This window comes from Ornithorhynchus anatinus, chromosome 1 (genome assembly GCF_004115215.2).
Source record: "Ornithorhynchus anatinus isolate Pmale09 chromosome 1, mOrnAna1.pri.v4, whole genome shotgun sequence".
Classification (NCBI taxonomy): Eukaryota; Metazoa; Chordata; class Mammalia; order Monotremata; family Ornithorhynchidae; genus Ornithorhynchus; species Ornithorhynchus anatinus.
In genome coordinates, this window is record NC_041728.1 from 181,107,117 (window position 1) to 181,122,757 (window position 15,641).

Consider the following 15,641-nt stretch of genomic DNA (forward strand, 5'->3'; position numbering starts at 1 on the left):
CAGTTCAGAGAAAACACCGGGAACTCTCAGGTCTCTCTCTCTGTATTGCACGCGCGTGCACGCACCCCCCCACCCCGCCCTTATAGACACATATACACACACTCACACACTCCCTGCCACACCCCGATTCCCCGAATTCGTGTGTAGGGACAGCCAGACTGGCACGCATCATCTCTCTGCCCCTCTCTCTCTCTCACACACACATGCACACACACACACTCACACACACACGCACACACTCACACACTCACACATACACTCCCTGACACGCACCGATCCCCCGAATTCGTGTGTAGGACCAGCCAGCCTCGCACGCGTCATCTCTCTGCCCTTCACACACACATGCACACGCACACTCACACACACACTCCCTGACACGCATCGATCCCCCGAATTCGTGGGAAGGACCAGCCAGCCACGCACGCATCATCTCTCTGCCCTTCACACGCACACACACACTTCCTGCCACGCACCGATCCCCCGAATTCGTGTGTAGGGACAGCCAGACTCACACGCATCATCTCTCTGCCCTACATGCGCACACAGACACAGACACAGACACACACACACACACCCCGATGGGCAGAATTCACAGAATTCCAGTTGTAGGCACACCCAGACTCTCACGCATCAACTCGCTGCCCTTCACACACACACGCGCGCACACACACAGAGACACCCACACCCACGCCCCGATGGGCAGAATTCACAGAATTCCAGTTGTAGGAACACGCAGACTCGCACGCATCATCTCTCTGCCCTTCACACACAGGCACAGGCACACACACAGAAACACCCAATCTGTCTGTCTGTCCGTCTGTCTGCCTCCCAGGCTCCGAGTCACCGAATCCCCGGCATTTCAGTTCCAGCAACGCCCAGACTCGCATGTCTCTCTCTGTCCTACACACACACACACACACACACACACACACACGCACACACACTCAGACATACACAGACACACACTGGCTGACACACACACACGCACTCTCTGTCTCTCTCCCTAGCTCCAAGTCACCGAACCTCCGGCATTCCAGTTCCAGCAACGCCCAGACTCGCATGTCTCTCTCTGTCCTACACACTCACACACACACAGAGACACTCAGACATACCCAGGCACACACAGACACACACTGGCTGACACACACCCCCACACCCGCACTCTCTGTCTCCCAAGCTCCAAGTCACCGAATCCCCGGCATTCCAGTTCCAGCAACGCCCAGACTCGCATGTCTCTCTCTGTCTTACACACACACTCACACCCAGAAACACACATCGACACACAAACACACAGCGACACCCAATCTGTCTGTCTGTCTCCCAGGCTCCGAGTCACCGAATCCCCGGCATTCCAGTTCCAGCAACGCCCAGACTCGCATGTCTCTCTCTGTCCTACACACACACACACCGACACACAATCTCCCTCTCTTTCTCCTTCTTCCCAAGCTCCTATTCACCGAATCCACGCAATTCCAGTTCCAGCAACGCCCAGACTCGCATGTCTCTCCCTGTCCTGCACCCTCTCACCCAGACCCACACACCCAGATCCCCACAGAGACGCACAATCTCTGTCTCTGTCTTGTCTGTCTCTGTCCCTCCCGGGCTCCGAGATCCCGAATCCCGGGCATTTCCAGTTCTAGCAACCCCCAGCCTCGCAGATGCCCCTCTGGGTCTTGCACACGCGAGCGTGCGCGTGGACACAGGTACACACACACACATACATGTGCATCCAGACGCACATACACCCCCCCAGCCACAGAGAGACCCCCCCCCCCCACCCTCCATCCCCCAACCCACCCATTAAGGCCCGAAAGCCCACGACGGCCGGTCCTGCCAGTCACCAGGGACCCCCCCACGGACCCCCACCCCCACGCAGACACACACAGACAGACACAGACAGAGCCCCCCGCCCCTCCCTGTCCGCCTGTCCCGTGCTATGGCGTCACCCGGGGATGGGGGTGGGGAGTGGGGAGGGGGCAAGGGGGGGAGGAGGAGGGTTGGGGGGCGGCGGCTCTCCCCCGGGGCCGGGTAGACCCAGACACACGCCCAGACACACACATAGACACACGCTGACACCCACCCACCCAGCGGGACAGAGAGACCCCCACCCCCCACCCCCCTTGTCCCCCGATCGCCTCCACGGAGGGCAGGCCGCCGGGGGGTGGGAGGGCATCCCCGGGCTGTCCGGAGTGGGGGAGGTGCCCACCCCCTGCCCAGCCCCCGGCCCCACCCCCGGGGGCACTGCCCCATGGGGAGAGGAGGCGGGTGGCACCTCCCCCCGGAGCCCTGATCCGTCGGGCCCGGAGAAGCCGCCCGGTGCCCCCCCGGGGGGGAGCCATGCGCCGCCGCCCCCCGCCCATCGCGGGGCTCTGAGCCCCCTCCCCACCCCACCCCCGGCAATGGGCAGCCCCCGGCCCCGGCCCCGGCCTCGACCCCGTCCCGCCCTCTGTGCCCTCCTGCTGCTGCTGCTGCTGCTGGCCGCCGCCGTGCCCAGGTGAGAGATCTCCCCCTCCCCACCTCCCACGCCCCCTGCCCACCTCCGGGGGGGCACCAGCCGGACCCGCCGAGATGCCACAGGGGGACGCCTCCCACCCACCGGGGGGCGGCTGGTCCCGGCCGGTCCTGGCCGCAGAGGGTGGGGTGGGGGGTGGGGATCGGGAGCCCACCCCTGCAGAGACAGAGAGACCCCCCCTCTTCTCCTCCCTCGAGGGCGGGGTCGGGGGGGGGGGGAGGTGGGGAGGAGGGGTCAGAGAAGGGGCGCAGCGGGGAACTCGCCCCAACGAGAGCCCGGGCTGGGTGTGCGGCTCTCTGTGTCTGCCCCACTCGGGGAGAGGATTTGGGTGACCTCGGGGGTCAGTGGAGGGTCCCTGAGGGGAGAGTTGGAGGTCGGGGGGAGGTAACCCAGAGTTGGAAAGGCCTTCTGTGGGTGACCGTGTGAGTGGGGATGTGTGTGCGAGCTCATAAGAGTGACATTTCGGGAGAGAGCGGGGATGACCATGGGGGCCAGTTGTGTGTCTCTGGGGAGGTGTGGGGTCCATGAGGGCTTCCACTGGGGGTACGTGTTACTGTGGTGGTGGGGGGGGGGGTGATATGTGCACAGAAGAGTGACACTTTGAGAGTTTGGATGACCTTGGGGGCCAGTTGTGTGTCTCTGGAGGGACCTGGGGGTACCCATGTAGGAAAGGCCTTCTGCTGGGAGAAGGTGTGAATCTCTGTGTGTGCACTCCTAGAAGAGTGACCCTTTGAGAGAGTGTGTGGATGACCTTGGGGGCCAGTTGCGTGTCTCCGTGGAGGGCCTGGGAGTACCCAAGTAGGAAAGGACTTCTGTTGGGGGTCGGTTTTAAGTTCTGGGTGTGTGCACACCCATAAGAGTGACCCTTTGAGAGGGAGTTTGGGTGACGCCATGGGCCAGCTGAGTGTCTCTGGGGTGGCCAGCACGGCCCAGCGGCGAGAGCACGGGGTTGGGAGTCACAGGAGACGGGGGTTCTAATCCCGGCTCCGACGCTTGACTGCCGTGTGACCTGGGGCAAGTCACTTCACGTCGCTGGGCCTCAGTTCCCTCATCTGTAAAATGGGGATGGAGACCGTGAGCCCCGTGTGGGACAGGGAGTGGGTCCAACCTGATTATCTCGCATCTGCCCCAGGACTTACAACAGTGCCTGCCACATGGTAAGCATTTAACAAATGCCATTAATATTATTATTTATTATTACCCATGTAGGAAAGGCCTTCCGTTGGGGGTAGGGGTGTGTGCGACCCTCTGTGTGAAGGTGCTGAGGTGGTGACTCTGATCAGCCCACCTGGGCTGATGTGAGTCAGTTAGAACAACAGTTGTGGCTTTGCTCGAACACTGGGGGAGAAACCGTCAGAGCTTGGGCAAGCAAGCCCGTGTCTGAGGGGAAGGTGCTTTGTCGAGAGAGGGAAGAGGCCAGATGAGACTCGAGAAGCAGCATGGCCTAGTGGCGAGAGCCCAGGCCTGGGAGTCAGAAGGACCTGGGTTCTAATCCCAGCTCCACCACTTTGTCTGCCGTGTGTCCTTGAGCGAGTCACTTCGCTTCTCCGGGCCTCCGTTTCCTCAACTGTAAAATGGGAGATTAAGACTGCGAGCCCCGGGTGGGACCTGGACTGTTTTCAACCTGAATAGCTTCTCTGTATGCCGGCGCTTAGTACAGTTCCTGCGCTTAACAAATACCATAAAAAAATTGGTGGGGAGAGGCAGGGAGGGCAGAGAAGGGATCAAGGAAAATTCTGCACCAGTGATTGCTATTGGTACAGCCTCTCTGGTCTTCCCCTGCCCTAATAATGATAACAACAATAATAATAATATTAAAAATGATGATGGTATTTGTTAAGCACTTACTCCGTGCCAACCCGATTTACCTGTATCGACCCCAACACTTAATTCAGTGCTTGGCACATAGTAGGAGCTTAACAAATACCACAATTATTATTACGGGGAAGCAGCATGACAGAGTGGATAGAGCCTGGGCCTGGGAGTCAGAAGGTTGGGGGTTCTAATCCCAGCTCTGCCACTTGTCTGCTGTGGCACTTTGGGCAAGTCACTTCATTTCTCTGGGCCTCAGTGACCTCATCTGTCAAATGTAGACTGAGACTGTGAGCCCCACGTGGGACAGGGACAGTGTCTGGCCCAGTTTGCTTGTATCTGGCACCCAGTAAATACTGAACAAATACCATAATTTTTATACAAGGTAATCAGGTTGCCCTCCCCTTCAATCTACCCCCTGCACCCCCTGGCTATGTGACCCGTCCACCCCCAAACCCCCACACTTCTAGACTGTAAACTCATCCTTAGACTGTAAGCTCATCGTGGGCAGGAAATGTGTCTGTTCTAGGGAAGCAGCATGGTCAGTGGGTAGAGCCCAGGCCTGGGACTCAGAGAATATGAGTCCCAATCCCAGCTCTGCTGTGTGACCTAGGGCAAGTCACTTCACTTCTCTGGGCCTCAGTGACCTCATCTGGAAAATGAGGATTGAGGCTGTGAGCCCCACGTGGGACAGGGTCTGTGTCTAACCTGATTACTCTTATCCACCCTAGTGCTTAGAACAGTGCTTGGCATATAGTAAGTGCTTAACAAATACCACAATTATTACTATTATTATTATTGCTGTACTGGACTCTACCAAGTTCTTAGTTCAGTGCACACAGCAAACAATAAATAAACTTGCTGTGGGCAAAGAATGCATCGGTTTATCATTTTATTGTGCCCTCCCAAGTGCTTACACACAGTAAGCGCTCAGTAATTAAACTTGTAGGCAGGGGATGCATCTGTTTTTTGTTGTATTGTGCTCTCCCAAGCACTTAGTACAGCGCTCTGCACTCAGTAAGCGCTCAATAAATAAGCTTGTTGTAGGCATGGAATGCATCTGTTTGTTGTTTGATTTTACTTTCTTAAGCGCTTAGTCCAGTGCTCTGCACACAATAAGTGCTCAAAAAATAAGGCTGTGGGCAGAGAATGCATCTATTGTATGTTTAGTATCAATATTATTATTATTAATAATGATAATTACGGTATCTGTTAAGCCCTTACTATGTGCCAGACACTGTTCTAAGCACTGGGGTAGATGCAAGTTAATTGGGTTGGACACAGTCCCTGTCCCACATAGGGCTCCCACTCTTCATCCCTATTTTCCAGAGGAGGGAACTGAGGCCCAGAGAAGTGCAGTGACTTGCCCGAATTCCCCCAGCAGACAAGTGGCAGAGCCGGGATTAGAACCCATGACCTCCTGACTCCCAGGCCCGGGCTCTAGCCCCTAGGCCATGCCACCTTGATTCTATTTATTGCTATTGTTTTAATGAGATGTACATCCTCTAGATTCTATTTATTGCTATTGTTTTTGTCTGTCTGTCTCTCCCAATTAGACTGTAAGCCCGTCAATGGGGAGGGACTGTCTCTATCTGTCACCGATTTGTACATTCCAAGCGCTTAGTACAGTGCTCTGCACATAGTAAGTGCTCAATAAATACTATTGAATGAATGAATGAATATTATGTTCTCCCTTGCACTGGGCACACTGTCAGCCCTCAATAAATACGACTGAACGAACCCTGTGCCCCTCAGATCGGAGCCAAATGACATCCTGGGCCTGCGCCTGCCGCCGGAGCCGGTGCTGAACGCCAACACCGTGTGCCTGACCCTGGCCGGGCTGAGCCGGCGCCAGCTGGACGTTTGCGTCCGTCGCCCGGACGTGGCCGCCTCGGCCGTTCAAGGTATCCAGATCGCCATCCACGAGTGCCAGCACCAATTCCGCCACCAACGCTGGAACTGCTCCAGCCTGGAGACCCGCAGTAAGATCCCCTACGAGAGCCCCATCTTCTCCAGAGGTACCGCCCGTCTCTCCCGCTCCCCCAATCCCTTGCCCTGCCCCCCACCCCATCCCCCCGTGGGCAGATCCCCCCTCACCGACGGGACTAGTCAAACTTGGGCATGTTATTCTGCGCTTTTTATTATTACTGTCATTAGTCAGTCAGGCAATTGATCGAATTTATTGAGAGGTTACCGAGCACTGGACTGAGCTCTTGGGAGAGGACGATAGAACAATATCCCTGCCCACAATGAGCTTGCAGTCTTGAAGAAGCTTACAATTTAGAGGGAGTATTATTATTATACTTATTAAACGCTTGCTATGTGCCAAGCACTGTTCTAAGTGCTGGCTGCCCCACCAAAAGGAAGAGTCAAACTTGGGACATGTCATTCTGCACTTTTTATTATTATTGTGATTATTCAGTTAGTCAATCATATTTACTGAGCGCTTTCCATGTGCACAGCACTGTACTAAATTCTTGGGAGAGGACGATAGAACAATGAACAGACAAATTCCCTGCCCACAGTGAGTTTACAGTCTGGAGGGAGTTTACAATTTAGAGGGATTATTATTATTGTTATTATTGTACATATTAAATGTTTACTATATAACAAACACTGTTCTAAGCACTGGGGTACATACAAGGTTGGGCAGGTCAGCATGGCATAGTGCATAAAGCCTGGGCCTGGGAACCAGAAGGAAAGAGCCCGGGCCCGGGAGTCAGAGGTCATGGGTTCTAATCCCGGCCCCGTCACTTGTCAGCTCTGTGCCTTTGGACAAGTCACTTCACTATTCTGTGCCTCAGTTACTGCATCTGTAAAATGGGAATTAAGACTGTGAGCCTATGTGGGACAACCTGATTAGCTTGTATCCTCCCCAGCACTTAGCACAGTGTTTTGCACATATTAAGCACTTAACAAGTGGTATTATTATTATTATTATTATCTGAGTTCTAATATCAGTTCCGCCACTTGTCTACTGTGGGACCATAGGCAAGTCCCTTAATTCATTCAATCATTCATTCATTCGATTGTATTTATTAAGCACTTACTGAAGCACTTGTGAAAGTGCAACACAACAATAAATAGTGACATTCCCTGCCCACAGTGAGCTCACAGTTTAGAGAGGTGGAGACAGACATCAGTACAGATAAATAAAATGACAGATTCCTACATAAGTGTTGTGAGGCTCAGAATAGGGGAAAGAGCTAAGGGGGCAAGTCAGGGTGACGCGGAAGGGAGTGGAAGGTGAGGAAAAGTGGGGCTTAGTCTGAGAAGGCCTCTTGGAGGAGATGGGCCTTCCATAAGGCTTGGAAGAGGGGGAGAGTCATAGTTTGAGGATTTGAGGAGGGAGGGAGTTTCAGGCCAGAGGCAGGATGTGAGCCAGGGGTCGGCAGCGGGACGGGCGGGAGGAAATCCCAGTGAGAAGGTTAACGGCACAAAAGGAGCAAAAGTGTGTGGACTGGGTTGTAGAAGGAGAGAAGCGAGGTGAGATAGGAGAAGCAAGGTGATGGATGGCTTTCAAGCCAAAGGTGAGGAGCTTTGGTTTGATACAGAGGTGGACGGGCAATCACTGGAGATTTTTGAGGAAGGGGTTGACATGTCCAGCGCTTTTTTAGGAAGATGATCTGGGCAGTGGAGTGAAGTATGGACTGGAGTGGGGAGAGACGGGAGATTGGGAGGTCAGCAAAGAGACTGATGCAGGAATCCAGGAGGGAGAGGATGAGTGATTTTATTAACAGCGTGGCTCAGTGGAAAGAGCCCGGGCTTGGAAGTCAGAGGTCATGGGTTCGAATCCTAGCTCTGCCACTTGTCAGCTGGTTGACTGTGGGCAAGTCACTTCACTTCTCTGTGCCTCAGTTCCCTCATCTGTAAAATGGGGATTAACTGTGAGCCTCACGTGGGACAACTTGATTGCCCTGTATTTACCCCAGTACTTAGAACAGTGCTCTGCATATAGTAAGCGCTTAACAAATACCAACATTATTATTATTATTATTAATGTGGTAGCAGTTTGGATGGAGAGGAAAGGGCCTACTTCTCTGGGCCTCAGTTCCCTCATCTGGAAAATGGGGATGGAGACTGTGAGCCCAATGTGGGACAGGGTCTGTGTCCAACCCAATTTCCTTGTATTCCCCTAGTGCTTAGTCCAGTACCTGGCACACAGTAAGTGCTTAACAAATACCATAATTATTATTAGTATTGTTATTTATTGAGTGCTTAATATGTGCAGAGCACTGGACTAAGCTCTTGGGAGGAGAACAATAAACAGATAGATTCCTTGCCCACAATGAGCTTAAGGTCTAGAGGGAGTTACAGTGTAGAGAGATGATTATTATTATCATTATTGTACTTATTAAGCTCTTACTATGTGCCAAGCCCTGTTCTAAGCACTGGCTGCCCCACTGACAGGAGGAGTCGATCCTGGGCACATTATCATGCACTTTTTATTATTACTATGATTATTCAGTGAATTAGTCAGTTGGATTTATGATTGCTTAATGTGTGCAGAACACTGAACTCAGCGCTTGGGAGAGGATAGTACGACAATAAACAGTCACATTCCCTGCCCCCAGCGAGCTTACATTCTAGAGGGAGCTTACAGTGTAGAGGGATTATTGTTATTATTATTATTATTACGGTCTAATCCTGGCTCCACTACTAGTAAGCAAGTCATTTCACTTCTCTGTGTCTCAGTTCCCTCATCTGCAAAATGGGGATTCGATACCTGTTTTCCCACTGACAGACTGTGAGTCCCATGTGTGATGTGATTATCTTCTATAATAAAATAATAATTTTGATATTTGTTAAGTGCTTACTATGTGCCAGGCACTGAAGCAGTGTGGCGCAGTGGAAAGAGCATGGGCTTTGGAGTCAGGGCTCATGAGTTCAAATCCCAGCTCTGCCACTTGTCAGCTGTGTGACTGTGGGCAAGTCACTTAACTTCTCTGTGCCTCAGTTCCCTCATCTGTAAAATGGGGATTAAGTGTGAGCCCCACGTGGGACAACCTGATTCCCCTGTGTTTACCCCAGCGCTTAGAACAGTGCTCGGCACATAGTAAGCGCTTAACAAATACCAACATTATTATTATTATTATTACTAAGTGCGGGGGTGGATACAAGCAAATTGGGTTGGATACAGTCCCTGTCCCACTTGGGGCTCACAGTTTCGGTCCCCATTTGACAGGTGAGATAACTGAGCCCCGAGAAGTGACTTGCCCAAGGTTACACAACAGACATGTGGCGGAGCTGGGATTAGAACCCATGACCTTCTGACTCCCAGGCCTACTATATCATGCTGCTTCAAGTATTTAGTACAGTGCTTGGCACATAGTAAGGGCTGAACAAAACCATTATTATTATTATTATTATATGTTGTGCAGTCATACGTTCAGATGGTCCAGAAGTGATGAGGTGGTAGTTAATAATAATAATAATAATAATAATAATAATTATGGTACTTGTTAAGTGTTTACTATGTGCCAAGCACTATTCTAAGCACTGGGGTAGATACAAGTTAAGCAAGTTGGATACAGTCCAACTGTAGAGAATCAGCGTGGCTCAGTGGAAAGAGCCCGGGCTTGGGAGTCAGAGGTCATGAGTTCGAATCCCGGCTCTGCCACTTGTCAGCTGTGTGACTGTGGGCAAGTCACTTAACTTCTCTGGGCCTCAGTTACCTCATCTGTAAAATGGAGATTAACTGTGAGCCTCACGTGTGACAACCTGATTATCCTGTATCTCCCCCAGCGCTTAGAACAGTGCTCGGCACATAGTAAGCGCTTAACAAATACCAACATTATTATACAGTCCCTGTCCCACATTGGACTCATACTCTTAATCCCCATTTTTTACAGATGAGGTAACTGAGGCCCAGAGAACAAAGTGATCTGCCCAAAGTCACAGAGGACACAAGTGGTGGAACCAGGATTAGAACCCATGACCTTTTGACTCCCAAGCCAGGGTTCTAGCCACTACACCATGGTGAGAATAGCAATTGAGAAGCAGTATGGCTCAGTGGCAAGAGCCCGGGCTTGAGAGTCAGAGATCAAGGGTTCGAATCCCGGCTCTGCCACTTGTCAGCTGTGTGGCTGTGGGCAAGTCACTTCACTGTGCCTCAGTGACCTGATCTGGAAAATGGGGATTAACTGTGAGCCTCACGTGGGACAACCTGATTATCCTATATCTACTCCGGCGCTTAGAACAGTGTTCTGCACATAGTAAACGCTTACAGATACCAACATTATTATTATTATTATTAATTAGGGAAGGAGTCCTGGCGGAGGTAGGATTTCAGGAGGGATATTAAGGTTCTCTCAGATTTGAAGGGTAAGTTCTTGGCAAGGAGAAGGGTGTGGGTATGGGGGCGGGGGTGGGAGATATAGGAACGAGGTGCAGAGAGTAGGTTGGCTCAGCAAGAATGAAGAGTGCAAGCTGGGGTATAGTGAGAAAAGAAAAGCAGAGTGGCCTAGTGGAGAGAGCATGGGCCTCGGAGACAAAGAACCTGGGTTCTAATCTCAGCTCCACCACGTCTGCCGTGTGTGTGATTTTAGGAAAGTCATTTCACTTCCTCATTTTATACTGTGAGGTCACATGCTCAGGTGGTCCAAGAGTGATGAGGTGGTAGTTAATAATAATAATTATTATTATTATGGTACTGGTTGAGCACTTACTATGTGCCAGGCACTGTTCTAAGCACTGGGATAGGTACAAGTTCAGCAGATTCCTTATCTGATCCAACCAAGTTCCCTCATCTGTAAAATGGGAATTGAGATTGTGAGCCCATGTGAGACAGGGACTGTGTCCAATCTGATTAGCTGTATCTACCCCAGCGCTTAATAATAAAAATAATAATGTTGGTATTTGTTAAGCGCTTACTATGTGCAGAGCACTGTTCTAAGCGCTGGGGTAGATGCAGGGAAATCAGGCTATCCCACGTGAGGCTCACAGTTAATCCCCATTTTACAGATGAGGTCACTGAGGCACAAAGAAGTGAAGTGACTTGCCCATAGTCACACAGCTGACAAGTGGCAGAGCCGGGATTTGAACCCATGACCTCTGACTCCCAAGCCCAGGTTCTTTCCACTGAGCCACACTGCTTAGTACAGTACCTGGTACACAGTAAGCACTTAACAAATACCTTTTTTTTAAAAAAGGTAAAGTAGTTCAGTAGTCAGGCGGTCAACTGTAAGAGGACAGTAGAACAATAAACAGATGCATTCTCTGCCCACAGAGAGCTTACGGTCTAGAGGGGGAGACTGACATTAATATAAATAAATAATGAATAAGTGTAAAAAATAATGAATATGAGGTAGAAAGGAGAGAGTGAGCACAGAGAAGTTAGGGGTTTCTGCTGGGTGCAGAGAGGAATGAGTAATCATTGGAGGTTTGGGAGGAAAGGAGAAACTGAGAAGCAGCGTGGTTTAGTGAAAAGAGCCCAGGCTTGGGAGTCAGAGGTCATGGGTTCTAATCCCGGCTCCGCCACTTGTCAGCTGTGTAACTTTGGGCAAATCACTTAGCTTCTCTGTGCCTCAGTTACCTCATCTGTAAAATGGGGATTGGGACTCTGAGGCCCATGTGGGACAACCCTATTTATTTGCTATTGTTTTAATGAGATGTTCTTCCCCTTGACTCTATTTACTGCCATTGTTCTTGTCTGTCCGTCTCCCCCGATTCGACTGTAAGCCCGTCAAAGGGCAGGGACTGTCTCTATCTGTTGCCGATTTGTACATTCCAAACGCTTAGTACAGTGCTCTGCACATAGTAAGCGTTCAATAAATACTATTGAATGAATGAATAAACTTGTACCTACCCCAGTGCTTAGAACAGTGCTTGGTACATAGTAAGCACTTAACAAATGCCACCACCATCATCATCTTTATACACAACATTTTAGAAAATGATCTGGATTCAGAGTGAAGGATAGACGGGAGAGGGGAGAGACAGGAGGCAGGGAGGTCAGAGAAGAGACTGATGAAATAGTCAAGGCTGGGTATGGAGTCTGAAGGTCATGGGTTCTAATTCCGGCTCCGCCACTTGTCTCTTGTGTGGCCTTGGGCAAGTTCATTCATTCAGTCGTATTTATTGAGGGCCTACTGTGTGCAGAGCACTGGACTGTTTGGAAAGTACAATTTGGCAACAGATAGAGACAATCCCTACCCAACAATGGGCTCACAGTCTACAAGGGGGGAGACAGATAACAAAAGGCATCAATAGCATCAAAATAGGTAAATAGAATTATAGATATATACACATCATTAATAAAATAAATAGAATAATAAATGTGCACGAATAGACACAAGTGCTGCGGGGAGGGAGGGGATAGAGTAGAGGGAGGGAGTAGGGGCAACAGGGAGGGGAGGAGGAGCAGAGAAAAAGGGGGGGCTCAGTCTGGGAAGGTCTTCTGGAGGAGGTGAGCTCTTAATAGGGCTTTGAAGGGGTGGGGGGAAGAGAGCTAGTTTGGCAGATGTGAGGAGGGAAGGCATCTAGGCCTCAGTGACCTCATCTGAAAAATGCAGATTAAGACTGTGAGCCCCACCTGGGACGGGGACTGTGTCCAACCCGATTTGCTTGGATCCACCCCAGAACTTAGTACAGTGCCTGGCACATAGTAAGCACTTAACAAATACCATAGTTATCATTATTATTATTATTGAAAGTACTTGGATCAGCATGATGGCCTTTCAGATGGAGGGGAAGGGTGGATTTTAGCAGGGTTGTGAAGGTCAAACTGACAGGATTTGGTGAAAGACTGAACGTCCACAAGATTCCCTTTTCCACACAAACCATTTCCCCCGAAATGGAGCTTGAGATCTGTGTGGATTCCCAATTAAGCTCTCATTCATTCAATCATATTTATAGAGCGCTTCCTGTGTGCTGAGCACTGTACTCAGCGCTTGGGAGAGTACAATATAACAACAAACGGAGACATTCCCTGCCCACAACAAGCTTACAGTCTAGAGGAGGAGACAGACATGAATAGAAATCAATAAATGAGGGATCTGGACATAAGTGGTGTAGGGCTGGGAAGAGGGATGAAGAAAGGGAGCGAGGCAGGGGGATGCAGAAGAGAGTGGGAGAAGAGGAAAGGAGGGTGCAGTCAGGGAAGGCCTCTTGGAGAAGAGCTCTCATTTCCCTTACCCTCTCATCCTTCAGCATCGCTCTTGCAGTTGGATTCGTCCCCTTTAAACACTTGATATTCACCCCACCCTCAGTCCCACAGCACTTATGTCCATATCCCGAATTCATTTTTATGTCTGTCTCCCCCTCTAGCCTGGAAGCTCCTTGTGGGGAGGGAATGTTCCTACCAACACTCTTGTATTGGACTCTTCTGAGTGCTTAGTAGAGTGCTTTGCACACAGCACTCGATAAATACGATTGATCGATGGATTGACGGGCCGGAGGGAGGCGGGGAAAGAGAAGGAGGAATGAAGATTAATGCCAAAGTTGTGGAATTAGGGACAGGGAGGATGATTGTGTAATCCCGACTCCGCCACTTGTCTGCTCTATGACCTAGGGCAAGTCACTTAACTTCTTTGTGCCTCAGTTATTTCATCTGTAAAATGGAGATTAAAAAATGTGAGCGCCACGTGGGACAATCTGATGACCCTGTATCTACCCCACCGCTTAGAACAGTGCTTTGCATGTAGTAAGTGCTTAACAGATACCATAATTATTATTATTATTATCAGCTGGGATGGGAAAGTTGGGTGGCAGAGAGGATTTGGGAGGGTCACTGCACCCCAACTCCCTATCTTGTACCCTACTCCCTGCACCCCAATTCCTGGTCTTATACCCCACCCCCAACTTGCAATCTTGTATCCTGCTCTCTGAACTTGTACTTGAAACAGCATAATAATAGTAATAATAATAATAATGGTATTTGTTAAGCACTTACTATGTGCCAAGCCCTGTTCTAAGTGCCTGGGTAGATACAAGGTAATCAGGTTGTCCCAGGTGGGGCTCCCAGTCTTAATCCCCATTTCACAGATGAGGGAACTGAGGCCCAGAGAAGGTAAACAACTTGCCCAAGGTCACCCAGCAGTCCAGTGTTGGAACTGGGATTAGAACCCACGACCTCTGACTCCCAAGCCCAGGCTCTTGCCACTAAGCCACACCGCACTGGCATTGGTTCTTATCATTGCTCCTCCACTTGTCTGTTGTGTAACCTTGGGCAAATCACTTTACTTCTTTGGGCCTCAGGTCCCTCTTTCATAAAATGGGAATTAAGACTCTGAGCCCCATGTGGGAAAACCTCATTATCTTGTATCTTCCCTGGGCTTAGAACAGTGCTTGGCACATAGTAAGCACTTAACAAATAGCATTATTATTATTATTATTATTAACTTCTGAACTATAGTGTATTCCCTGCACCCCAATTCCTTGTCTCAAACCCAACCTCCTGCACCTTAACTCCTCTGATCTCAATCCCTGTCCCTTGCACCCCAAAGTCTGACTCTGCCCCATGTGCATCATTTCTAATAGCGTCTCCACCACTTACCAGCTGTGTGACTTCGGGCAAGTCATTTAACTTCTCTGGGCCTCAGTGACCTCATCTGGAAAGTGGGGATGAAGACTGTGAGCCCCACAGGGGACAACCTCATTACTCTGTATCTATCTTGTGCTTAAAACAGTGCTTGCCACATAGTAAATGCTTAACAAATACCATCATCCAGCACTTAGAACAGTGCTTTGCACATAGTAAGCGCTTAACAAATACCATGATTATTATTATTATCAATGGTGCCATTCTCCCCTCCCCTTGCCCATGCATACCCCACCTTTCTCTTAGCGTCTGCACCCCGAATATACTCTGCACTCTAACTCCCCTCCAACCCTCTATCTAAATATACTCTGAACCCTCCCACCCCCACAAAATAACACACCCAACCTCTCACACTCTCTCACCCCAGGACCTACTTTCTAATAATAATTGTGGCATTTGACAAGTGCTTACTATGTACCAGGCACCGTACTTAGCGCTGGAGTGGACTCAAGCAAATCGGGTTGCACACAGTCCCTGTCCCACATGGGACTCCCAGTTTCAATCCCCATTTTATAGAGGAGGGAACGGAGGCCCAGAGAATTGAGGGGACGTGCCCAAGATCACACAGCAGACATGTGGCGGAGTCACGATTCAAACCCATGACCTTTTGACTCCTAGGCCCATGCTCTATCCACCATACCATGCTGCCTCTCTACCTCTTCCTTTGGGCAGATGCCCACTCCTTGTTGCGCTCTAACCCTCAGCCCCCCTCCCTCCTGCAGCTATTGATGGGGAAACTGAGGTAATAATAACGTTGGTATTTGGTAAGCGCTTACT

General features: G+C 50.4%; 1 protein-coding gene across 1 annotated transcript in view; it reads left to right on the forward strand.

The window, feature by feature from the left end:
- The first annotated feature begins 2,399 nt into the window (after nucleotides 1-2,399).
- Nucleotides 2,400-15,641, forward strand: part of WNT10A (Wnt family member 10A) — a 52,550-nt gene continuing 39,308 nt past the window's right edge. The window contains exons 1-2 of the mRNA XM_029068508.1: nucleotides 2,400-2,494; nucleotides 6,080-6,342. Of these exons, the coding sequence (XP_028924341.1) occupies nucleotides 2,400-2,494; nucleotides 6,080-6,342 (358 nt within the window). The remainder of the gene's footprint in view (nucleotides 2,495-6,079; nucleotides 6,343-15,641) is intronic.